The 12,060-nt window shown below is 48.9% G+C and overlaps 1 protein-coding gene across 1 annotated transcript; it reads left to right on the top strand.

Moving 5' to 3' along the window:
- The first annotated feature begins 640 nt into the window (after nucleotides 1-640).
- LOC123396943 (thiol protease aleurain) lies at nucleotides 641-4,607 on the top strand. Its single transcript, XM_045091699.1, has 8 exons — nucleotides 641-940; nucleotides 1,063-1,184; nucleotides 1,280-1,398; nucleotides 1,985-2,058; nucleotides 3,401-3,665; nucleotides 3,760-3,891; nucleotides 4,055-4,190; nucleotides 4,288-4,607. Exons 1-8 carry the CDS (start codon nucleotides 741-743, stop codon nucleotides 4,326-4,328), a joined length of 1,089 nt encoding a protein of 362 aa, XP_044947634.1. The 5' UTR covers nucleotides 641-740; the 3' UTR covers nucleotides 4,329-4,607.
- The last annotated feature ends 7,453 nt before the right edge of the window (nucleotides 4,608-12,060 follow it).

The following is a 12,060-nucleotide window of genomic DNA, read 5'->3' as shown; positions in this document are numbered from 1 at the left end:
CCCTTTTTATGTGCTGGCATGTGTGTCGGCCGGCTCGCGAGCTTCATCTTTTGGCATGATGCTGACATGAGACATTGCCGCTCGCATGACCGGTGACGGGCCTTTTCTTAAATGTTGATTGCGGACATAAAATGGGTCGACGAATTGGACGCACTGCGTACCTAAATCTAAAACAGGACGGAGGCCAGCCGGACGGCCGACCCAAACAGACAAAAAACGAACAAATTCGCCGTCCGTTTAGATCGTCCGTTGGACTTGCTCTAACTGCTCTTTTCTTAATGAAACATGTCTGATTTATAACGAATGGGTTTCGATTTATATGAAAACCAGCTGGTTTGCATGAATTTAAACTACTGTTTGAAGAATTGTATACATGTAACGTTAGATGGTTAGATTTCGCATCCGTATGTGGGAGACTGCGAATTGTACCTTGTCAGTGGATAGATACAGGAGCAAATTTGAGGGTGTTGGAGATGCCCTTAGTACATAGCCGCACATGTGTGCCACGCCTGGTATTTTGGCTCTTGAATATTGAGACAAAGAATAATCCTCGCTAGAGTAAGTAGATTATACTTACTGCAGATCACAAATATCCTCTGCGTACAGAGTCTCAAACAAGTGGTCAAGCGTGCCCCGGTGCGCGCCCCGATATATAAAACCCCCGGCACCGGGACGCGAGCTCCTCCCGCCCGCCTACCCAACCCAGTAAAATACTGCCACCTATCCGCCGGCGAAACGAAATGGCCCACGCCCGCGTCCTCCTCCTGGCGCTCGCCGTCCTGGCCACGGCCGCCGTCGCCGTCGCCTCCTCCTCCTCCTTCGCCGACTCCAACCCGATCCGGCCCGTCACCGACCGCGCCGCCTCGACGCTCGAGTCCGCCGTCCTCGGCGCGCTCGGCCGCACCCGCCACGCCCTCCGCTTCGCGCGCTTCGCCGTCAGGTCCGTGCTACTGCTACGCACCCCCAATCCTCCGCCCAGCCGTCGATTCTCCGTCTGTCCGGCCGCCGCCGTCCCTCATGGCAGCTGACGTCCCGGCCGGTCCGTTCGATCCGCTTTCGCAGGTACGGCAAGAGCTACGAGAGCGCGGCGGAGGTGCGGAGGCGGTTCCGGATCTTCTCCGAGAGCCTCGAGGAGGTGCGCTCCACCAACCGGAAGGGCCTCCCCTACCGCCTCGGCATCAACCGTACGACCCCCGACCATCCTCTAATCCCCGCCGCCCGCTTCCGGCCCCGCCGGGTCCTCCTCTAAACGCTCGTCGCTTTTGCTGTCGTCCCGCAGGCTTCTCGGACATGAGCTGGGAGGAGTTCCAGGCGACCCGTCTCGGCGCGGCGCAGACCTGCTCGGCGACGCTCGCCGGCAACCACCTCATGCGGGACGCCGCCGCGCTCCCGGAGACCGTAAGTGCCAAGTTTTACTTACTACTCTCACCGCAGAACATCCCATCAATTAATTATGAACTGTTGGTAGCGTAGCTGCGTAGGAATGGTCCCTGTATTGTAACGTTAGTAACGGTTGCTGAGGACGAGCAGGGTCACATGGTCAGTTTCAGTCGATGTCAATCCTCCGTTCGAAAGCCAGGATAAGTAATTTATTTGGGTTTCAAACCAGCTATCTGTCGAGCTTTCTGGTTTGCCTGAATTGCTGCAGGATTTTGCTCGTCACTGTATTTTCCACGGTCCCGGCACATATTGTAGTTAAAAGTTACTTCTATCGTATGTACACCAGCCAATGAAAGAGCAGGAAATGTTAATTTGCCAAGTAGCATGGTGGTAATTAAGGATTGCCGCACAACATTTCTTGCTATTTATAACTAGTATGGTTGTGCGAAGACGAGTGTATATATAGCATAGACTATATCCTGTTGTAGCCGTTGACGCTTAATTTGCAAGTATTATGTCGCTTGATCCAGCAAGCAGCAGAGTTGGTGTACGTACCAATCGACTCCATTAATGTGGGGAGTAAGTGATGTTGTCATTGCTGCAGAAAGACTGGAGGGAGGATGGGATCGTCAGCCCCGTCAAAAACCAGGCCCATTGCGGCTCCTGCTGGACGTTCAGGTAACTAATGAATTTCTGCAGTTTTTTTTTTCCCACACGTGCTCCTGTATCAGTAATAACCAATGTGTGCCCAATACTGTGCCTGCTCATGGTGAAGCGTGCTCAAATCTGGTGTTTTTCAACTTGACGTTCATACTATATGATATCCGACAGGAAGTAGAATGATCGATCCGATCCAGTTAATTGTCTGCGCCATAGAACAAAGAGACTTCAATTCAATCATCGCCCTCAAAGTAATATGTGTGGACGCGCCTTTGAATCGTGCTGCTTCTAATAAAGTACTAGTATTAAAAACTGCATCTGATGGCCCAGGATGGGGACCGACAGATCAATCCATTGCCATAGTTGAAAAATGCTGGCTCTCAAGAGCGGTGGTTGAGTATACTTGAGATCTTTTTCATCAGACACAATCATGAATTATTTGGAAGTGTACAGCAATGGAGTTAAAATACTGCGCTCGTGTGACATGCGAGCAAATAAATAAATAAATAAATAACTGAGCAACTAATATAATTATGTATAGTACATTGATTTCATGGTCTTCTTTCAGTTGGTGTTTGGTGACCAGTCGCTATCTTGTGGGGCCTTTCATGCCTCCTGTTCATTATTCCCACATCTAAATAGAAGTAATATATCTTTCAAATATCGTCAGGCGAATGCAATTCCAAATGCACACAGGTTACAGTGCCATATGAAGCTAGTAACATAAGCATCAGTTGAAGAATTTGCTTCACAACTTTTGCAACAGTTTACGGTGAACATCCAAGGAACGTTAAAAAAAGACTGTAAAATGCACCCAATTTTAAGCAATTATTCGATCAAGTGGCATACAGATAAATATAGATCACGATATTCAATGAGGTTACTTACCCTAATTACCCGAAAACTTTGTGATCACGGTAAAATTCAGTAGTTACATCACGAGTTCACTTTCAGTCTGAAGGCCTAGACTGACATGAAAACATAGATTTAGATTTGTATGTTATCATGTTATCTGAATTTGTGTGATTGGGTACGATTTAAGCATTTTAATAATAAACTTACCATGTAACTTTTTCCCATTTTCTATACAAAAGTATTCTCATTGGCATCTACTGTATTAAGTAATACTGAAGTAGCCTAGCTACAAGTAAAATGACAGATACTGAAATCTTGCCCATGCCATGTTTAGGCTCTATATATATAAAAAATATGGTCATGCCATATTTTCAGCATTGCGCAGTTTTATGTGATTGTCAATCGAGAAGATAGCTCATTTCCTAGAACATTTCCTCAAATAGAAAAAGAGTAAATGGGTTGTTCCACAAACAAAGCAATTGAATTCATATACTTATTCTTGCAGCACTACTGGCGCACTTGAGGCAGCATATACTCAGGCCACTGGAAAGAACATCTCTCTTTCTGAGCAACAGCTGGTTGACTGTGCTGGTGGGTTCAATAACTTTGGATGCAACGGAGGCCTTCCATCCCAGGCGTTTGAGTACATCAAATACAATGGGGGGATCGACACTGAGGAGTCCTACCCTTACAAGGGTGTCAATGGCGTCTGCCATTACAAGGCTGAAAATGCTGCGGTTCAGGTTTTGGACTCAGTAAACATCACACTGGTAAGGAAAAGGAACCCCTTCTAATTTCGGTTGATGTTAACTATTTAGATTCAGCTAACCTAAGTTTTGGTTGATGCTTTTTTTTCTTGGTAAGAATGCCGAGGATGAACTGAAGAACGCCGTCGGGTTGGTTCGCCCAGTGAGTGTGGCCTTTCAGGTGATTGACGGTTTCAGGCAGTACAAGAGCGGAGTTTACACCAGCGACCATTGTGGCACTACCCCTGATGTGAGTACTACTAAACCGTAGCCCATCAAAGTATCAAACCATGTACCAGTTTATCATCAGCTATTTAAGTTCAATCTTCAGTTAATGTGCTTTCTTCTGTCTTGTATCTCTACACTGTTCTGCAATTTTGTTCTGAAAATGCAAGTTTTGCTGAAACTACTAGGACGTGAACCACGCCGTCTTGGCAGTCGGCTATGGTGTGGAGAACGGCGTCCCGTATTGGCTCATCAAGAACTCGTGGGGCGCCGACTGGGGTGACAATGGTTACTTCAAGATGGAAATGGGCAAGAACATGTGTGGTGAGTACCATTCCGTGTGCACTTCCATCTTACGTTTGCTCTTCAGGACACAGCGCACTCATGAGGCGATACTGACTCGACCCTGTAAATGATGCAGCTATTGCTACCTGCGCCTCCTACCCTGTCGTGGCGGCATGAAGAAGCGCCAAATCGGCGAGTACAGTCTCGATTCGCCAGACATGAATAAGGTGTTTTCAGCCCGAACAAGAACCTGAAGATTGGGGTATACAGGAACTGAAACTTTGCTGTGAATACAAACCACAAGGACTACGGTTGCAGTGAGCCCCGTGCGTGTACTCTTCCTCTGTATGGTTGTATGGCTATATATGTAGGTGATCCAGCAATTTATTAGGGTTTCTCATGTATGTCTACGACATTTTATTTCCGGGACAAATAAAATGGCCCATTCATAGTTCACCCAGGCATCATCTTACTGTCGATATCAGCAGGAAACTGGGCGCCACACATGCATCCTGCTGTATACTTAGGCCTCATTCCGTTTACATGATTTCGAAATCAAAGAATAGAAAAAAGTAAAGAATTAGGATGCCCTATCCACTTCAGTCCTTGGGAATTTTTTCCACGAGGCCTCGCCTAATGGTGACAATCGTTAGGAATCAGTCTAATATGGACACAATTCTATGAAATCTATTATCTCCAATTCTATGAAAACGAATGTCATGCATAGGATAAAACTAGGGTAAGAATCCTAATTTTTTTTTTTGCAAACCTAATGGCAACTCAATCGTGACTCGCTCTTCTTTTCTCCGTCCACGAAGCGTGAGTCTCTTCTTGGTCCTGAACCAGCGCTGGTCTCCTCACAGGCTTGCAGCATTTTCACGTGGCTTCTTCCCCCTCCTCTTCGGTGGGGGCTCGTGGCGCTTGCTATTGTAGATAAGCTCGTGCCGGAGCCCCAAATGAAAATTACACAGGTTCGGAGGTTCCGTCCGTTTCAACACACTGCAAGTGTGTAATGATGTTTGTTGTGTACCCACGAGCGACGTGTTGGAACTATTTTGAATGTATGCTTCAAAGCGATTTTCTTATATTGCAAATGTTTTTTGCCATCTGTGTTTTCTTAGATAGGTTGCAGCGGGCATTATTACACATTCTAAACATTTTTATTGCAGCAAGTCGGATATGTAACACAAAAGGGCAGCGCTAGGGATCAGACTACTGATCCCTTGCCTCCCATCAGACTAGTCCGGCGTTATTGGATTAGAAGCATAATGTCCGTCCAATCTGTTAGCATGACCCACACCTAGTTTGTTAGATTGGCTCATTAATTGATTACTTCGTGTAACAGCTTCCGCTAAACACGTCCGACACCTTCGCTGACTTTCTTTGCTTCCTTGACTGCGTCCTAGTACGTAACAAACTGGTTTTACTTGACCGCTAGTTGAAATTGCTTTGCATAAATCACGTTAAATATCTTTATTTTCAGATTTTATTTTTGGTAAGTTGTGGTTTAGTTTCGTCAAAAGTAACTACAAGAAAATAATTATTATTGGAGATGTATTTTTGGGTAGCACAGCATACTAAGGTATCCTGGAAGCATTATTGTTTATCTATAGAAGCATCCTTTTATGATAGAAAATATGTTTTGTATTGACTGAAGCATTATTTTTATGCAATGGAAGCATCTCCGTGAAAACATTCTTTCTATCCAAACTCTTCTATTTTCATACTAGCTTCTTTTGAGGTGCTTCATTCAATGTTTTTCTTAGACAATATTTTTTGCTTCTCGTACCGAACGAATTTGCTTCAATGAAAAATGCATCCATGTAACATATTATTTTGTTTTCAATATGCAGCAAAACTTTGCTTCCACTCGCAAGATAATTTGGTTCGATCTCAACCAAACTTGTTTGGGCGTAACAAAAAAAAAATGTGTTCAAGCACTTTGCTTCCGTGTAACAAAAAAATGCATCTAAGAATTTGTTAGCATATCATAAATTTGGGTTGCATATATGTTTTTTATCAAGTTTCCAAGACAAGAAAGTTTGGTTGCATCCAATAAATAACTGTTGCCATGGCCAAAATAATTTGCTTATAACCGACCATAAGTTTGCTTCCTGCTTCGTACGCTCCTACAATAAGTTTCAAACATGATACATATTTATTTCGTTCAAGTCACCAACAATGCATACTACGCTTTCTTAAGTCAATATGGTATGTTCCCTATGGGCCGTAGATATGCTTCCCTTCGCTTGCGGCCGTTCTCGTTGTAGGGAAGATGCAAGTGGCATCACACTTCTTAGTGCATGCATTCGTTACCTCCATATGTCCCTGGTTGTGCCCATCGGAATATGCATCCCATGTATAGATGGTACGAGGCAACAACAGGTATTACATGGTACGTGCCAACACAAAACTGCTTAAAAATATGCATCCATTAGACATGGTGCATAACTATAGATGGTACGAGGCAACAACAGGTATTACATATATGATACAATAGAGAAGTGGAGAATCCCACATTACCTTGTAAGGAAGCATGCAGTTTTCATACATGCTATGGCGCCATCCTTGTATTTTGGATTCGATTCGGCATTATTCAACAAAGAAAAACGTATATTTTCAGCTTGCCCCTGTTAGTATATGTATGAAATATAAGAAGCATGATGAAAGTGTTTAAATACAAAGATTTCTCTCGACAATGCAATAGCAAGTACAGTAAATAGTAGAAGTGTGTTTCTAGTGCCCCAAACTATTTAGACTGGAAAATACATAGAATAAAGTCAGGAATCTTTTTGTTTTTATTAGAACGTAATTCATACCTTATAACTTTATAACTATAAACCTGCAATGACTGATCGACTGATCCACACAAGTATGTGCATGGATCAATTTGTGATCTACAAACCAATTTCATCCATCGATGCAAACAAACTCGGATGTCAAAGCTCATATCAGATGCTTACAAATCTGGTTACTGAAAACATCATATTGATAATAATCTATGCATGGGGATATATGATGATGGAATGGAGTCGATTCAAGCAATGCATACCTTTGATTCAGAGGAAGGACTTGGGGGCAAAAGGATCGGAGGCTACTCTTGGTTTTCCTGGCCGTAGTTCAAACCTCCAGGGTCCAGGCACTTCGTTTGGCAGCAAACACGATGGAGACGGAGGGCATGACAAACGAATGCCTGGATGGTGGACCACCGAGGTCACTTGGGATGGCATCGAGTAGTAGGTCCATAAAGGGGATTGGATCTGAGAAGCATGGTGGATTAGTTCGTCGACGGTGGATTGTAATCTTCAGCGACGAGGTGGGAAGGAAGCACATTGTGCAGGAGAAGGAATCTAGGCTGCGCCATCAAAGAGCATAGGGGCAGCGTTGTTGAAGACGAGCTCGGAGGGAGGTGCGGCGGAGGTAGAGAGATAGAGAAGAACGAAGGTTAAGGGAGACATTCAATAGGAGAGGGATTTGGGCATGTGTGGTGCGTCAAATACGGTCGTTAGCACCAGTTTTTGTTTTTGTGAGGTAGCAACACCTAGGCTTTAACCGTGGGATTAACCAGGCATCGACGGATCATAGGTGGTCTGGCGTTTGCGTCGCCTCAGACTACTGGTAGGAAGTGTTTCCCGTACATGGCTTGTTTGGGTGTTAGCACACTACTCACATTTCCCCGGAGCCTGTTTGAGGGCATCCAGTCTTTGGGCCATGTTCTATATCATGTTTGGTTGCTTGCAAAATCAAGTCCGCATCCCGTGAAATGTAAATTGCACTACAACGAGCATGCATATGAGAAAACGTCCGATTCGATCCTAGATACCGAGCTCCAGAGTGGGAGAGAGAGGGGATGGAAGACCCTGCGCCGCCGGCCACTCCGGCCGCGACAGACAACCACCAAGCTCTGCCGCAGGAGGACAACCAACAAGCTCTACCGCCAGCCACTCTGGTTGCGCTAGCATGCGCCAGTGAGTCCCTTGCGCCGACGGCCAGTCCGGCCTCGGCGGCCAAACTTCTCGATCCGCCGCTGCCCGCTCTCGAGGCGGCGGACAACTTTCTCTCGCTACCGGCCCCTTCTCCGGCGTCTCCGGTTGTGGCTCTCTGCCTGCTGAGATCATCTCAAATCTCCGACCCACCTCATTCGAGGGGAATCGAGAGAGGAAGGGAGCTAACCCTCCCTGTGGAGACCTCTACGCCATCGGCCACTCAGGTCGCGCAGGCGTACTCGCTCCCCCTGCTGCCGGCCTCCTCGCTCCCTCTGTCGGGCTTTTCGCGGCCTTCAATGCTGGTTCACGCAACTTCGGAGGTGGTCTTCTCCGCATTGGCCACTCCGGCTGCGTCAGGCTGCCCGTTGGCGGGTTCATCTGCTGCGGTGCCTTCAACATCCGGTGGAGCTAAGCTGGTGTCCGGCCAGCGTCTCCCTCCGGAAATCTCGTTTGCATCGGACAGGGACATTAGGCTTGCATCTGCTCTACGGAAGGGTTTCCTTGCCGCCTCCACGTCGGAGATGCTGCGGCGTCGTCATGCCGGTCCTGGCGCCTCTCTGCTTAGAACGTCGGGAGACGCCCTTCTACTCTACTCCCTCTCCAACTTCTCCTCGCCGGTATGTGCTCCAATCGCTCCGGCGCCTTCTTCGGCGGCTCCGGAATTGGTTTGGGTGCACGTGTTGCTGCCGTCGCCAGCGCCGCCCGCACATGCCGTTGCATCGTTGCTGCAATCTTGGTTAGGCTCTGCCTTTGAATCGCCTATTATTCGCCAGTTTAGTTCTTGCATTTTCTCGGTTTCAGTTGCCTCTAAACAGATCGCCCAGTTCATTGTTTCCTTAGAAGGAATTAACTACAAAGGCATGGTGATTTCATTCCATGTTGAGGCGCCGGCTGCAACTGCTGTGCCAAAGCTTTTATTCAGCATCCCTTTTCAAAATTTTGTGCCCGTTGAGACCTCTCAGCTTGCTGTCGCTGACCTTGCTGCCTTTTGGGGGATTCTGCATCCATCTGCATCCTCCTCCTCGCGCGCTGCGAGCGCGTCTCAGCTTGACAGAGACACTGCCTGTCTCCTTTCTCTTGGCACTTCTTCGGGTGATGCAACCACTAGACCCCCTCGGGACGAACACCTTGTCCATTGTCACTTAACTCCCGCAGACTGCGATGCGACGTGCCTGCTCTCCTCAGCGGATCCTGCCATGCATGCCTCATTTCCGGATGTCCGTAGTGCGGGTTTGCTCCCTCGACCGTCTGGAACGCTGCACCGGCTGGCTAGCTCCTACGTCCAGCCCGACGTGAGAAGCTGCTTGGCTTCGGGCATGCAGCCACCCAACGCCTCCCACGTGTCGAAGCTCGTTCGGACCCGAACTGTAGTTATCTTGGACCTTTGCGGTAGGGGAATCTTGCCAAGACCAGAGGGCCCATTACCTTGGTCAACTGCTGCTGACCTATGGCCATCTGGGGACGTTCTGATGGCTAAGACACATCATACAAAACCGACGACGCTCACGGGATTGACAACACGACGCCTTAGACTCCTGTGCCAACCCAGCCAGCGTCCTGCTCCTCGATCCCGCATGCAAAATCTTACGCCCGTGCTCTCTCTTCCTCTCCTTTAAGCATGCCCTCAGCTCCTCGGCCGCATTCTGTTGCTACCTCCCCTCCTAAGAACGCAAACTTCATGGAGCGTTGCTACATGTGCCTCGCTCTTGACCATCAGGTCAGGCAATGTCGTGACCCCATTCGCTTCAAACGGTGCTGGCGCTCGGGACATACTCAACGCCATTGCTTGGCTATTTTATCCACACTCGGCTCCAGCTCCTCTTCTACCCCTTCTCGCTATACTCAGTCCACCTCCCCTATGCTTGCCCACACTTCACCTGTGCTCCCGCAACCCATTTCCCATCCCCGTGCCATGTCAGACTTCATCCCTGTGCCAACTGGAGCTTCCTCCTCGGATGAAGAGGGAACTCTATCCCTCACCATCAACTCCTCCACCGACCATGAAGACGTTGCCATGGCAGATGCGCCGGAGGAAGAGGATCTTGAAGAGGTAGAGTTCGAGTCTGGGGAGGAATCAACGGACTCGGACGAGGTTCCTTTCACGATCCCTCCCTCTCCTCTGGTTCATCGTAGGAGCCACTCCAATGTTTTCATGCCTCACGTTCCTCTCGAACACTTTCAGAATCTAGAGTTTGCCTTTGTCAACCCTCCCCACCCCTCTCCTCATGCGATGATTCGTAAGGCCTTGCTCACTGGAGCTGGGAACCCTCAGGTAGCTATTAGGGCATCTTTCCAGGGGCGGGACTTGTGGTCTTTGGCTCTGCATATGAGAGGGAAGTCTATGTCCTCTCCAGCCCTTTCATCTCCCCTTTAAACGGAGTGCATCTGGTTTGTCACGATGACACGGACAACCGCTTTCTGTTTCATCTTGGCACTGTCTCCGCCTTGAATCTGGAGGACTTCCCCATTGAGTATTGGTTCCCCGACACCATAACAAACTCGGTTGTCCCTTTCGCATGCCCTATCCAGATCGATCCGGTTTGTCTTATGGGAGTCGACTACTCTGCGGTCTTGATCTCTGTCAAAAGCCGCCAAAGTTGTCAGAATCGCGATTCTGAATCGGATCGGAGCTCCGTTGCTAGGATCGTGAATCGTAGAATCTTAACTATCAGGATCGTAGAAACTTAGATTCTGTGAGCAAAATCGTAGAATCGGAGTGGCTAGTTTGGTTCGTAAGATCGTAAGATTCCAAGACTTGAGTCACGATTCCGACAACTTTGAAAGCCGCACATTCACTGATGTCCCTCACACTATTCCGGTGCATGGCTTCTCTGGCCTGGGTGCGATAGTTTCGGTCATGGTGGTGTGTTCCGAGACGCTGCCACCGGATCCTTCCTTCCGTGTGGACTACGACAACGACGACAACTCTAACGGCGATGGTGGGGACGATGATCATTCCGACGGCGAGGGTGGCGACTTCCCGGCTGGCATGGAGCCTGGTCTGGCTCCACCACCGCCGCCCCCCTCGGATCTTCATCACCCAGCTCGTGTGGTGCAGCTTCCAGGCGGGAGGACCATGATGGCCATCCATAACCCTCTGGTGGATGCAATGCCACTTGACGCTCGCTCGGTGTCTGTGGAAGTCAAGCTGTACGTCGGCTTCTTCGACGTCCGTGTTATCGGGCGCAACGGCGAACGAGGCTTCTACCGCATCCCCATGCGTCCTGCTGGCTCGCCTCGCCTCCTGGTGGCTAATCTTACTTCATGCTCGATTGGTTACCTCAACAGGGTGGGCACGGTGGGAGATAAGCGCAAGCCCATGACGAACGTCGAGGTGATCTGCTCTGACCCGCATGGCCGCTGCCTCAGCAAGGCTGTCTCTGGAGAACAGGAAGTAATGCATGTCATGAAGAACTTTGGCTCCATTGTGCCGCTGGTTCCGCTGGACGTGGCTGCGCTGGACGCGGCTGCGCCGCCACTTCTTCTTCAGGCTGCTCCGGACGTCGTGGACGCCCCGGCTATGCTGCTCCAGGCTTCTACGCCTGCTGCCGATGCTTTGCCTGTCCAGGATGCTCTTTTCCGCCCTACTGCTGCTCTGGCTCATGCGCTGCCAACCCCGGGAAAAAACCTCCGTGGTATACTCTAGGCGTAGCGCGCGTCTAAAGGCATCGGAACAGGCTACTCGACTCACTATGCTCGAGAAGGCCACCTTGCTCAAGAAACGCAGGCTCAACGACAAGTCTTCTGTGACCCCCGTCGAGCTACTGCCGGTTGACGAGCTTCTCGAGCTGGCTGCGGCGGGCACCCCTCCTCTCGCTCGCAAGGATGTGCTTCAGTTCGTCGATGCTTGCGGCATCTCAGAGATTGATCTCAACAAAGTAGCGCCAGAGTTTTCCGATGTGTAACGGCCCTGTGCGCCATCG

Source organism: Hordeum vulgare, chromosome 5H, assembly GCF_904849725.1.
Source record: "Hordeum vulgare subsp. vulgare chromosome 5H, MorexV3_pseudomolecules_assembly, whole genome shotgun sequence".
Lineage (NCBI taxonomy): Eukaryota > Viridiplantae > Streptophyta > Magnoliopsida > Poales > Poaceae > Hordeum > Hordeum vulgare.
The sequence above is the reverse complement of the archived record's forward strand: the minus strand, read 5'-3'. Positions and strand labels throughout refer to the sequence as shown.

Excerpts from the sequence above, each read along its gene's own strand:
- LOC123396943 (XM_045091699.1), top strand. The coding sequence starts at position 741 with ATGGCCCACGCCCGCGTCCTCCTCCTGGCGCTCGCCGTCCTGGCCACG. Across the intron at positions 1,399-1,984 it reads CCGCCGCGCTCCCGGAGACC|AAAGACTGGAGGGAGGATGG; the intron begins GTAAGTGCCAAG and ends TCATTGCTGCAG. Across the intron at positions 3,892-4,054 it reads ATTGTGGCACTACCCCTGAT|GACGTGAACCACGCCGTCTT; the intron begins GTGAGTACTACT and ends TGAAACTACTAG.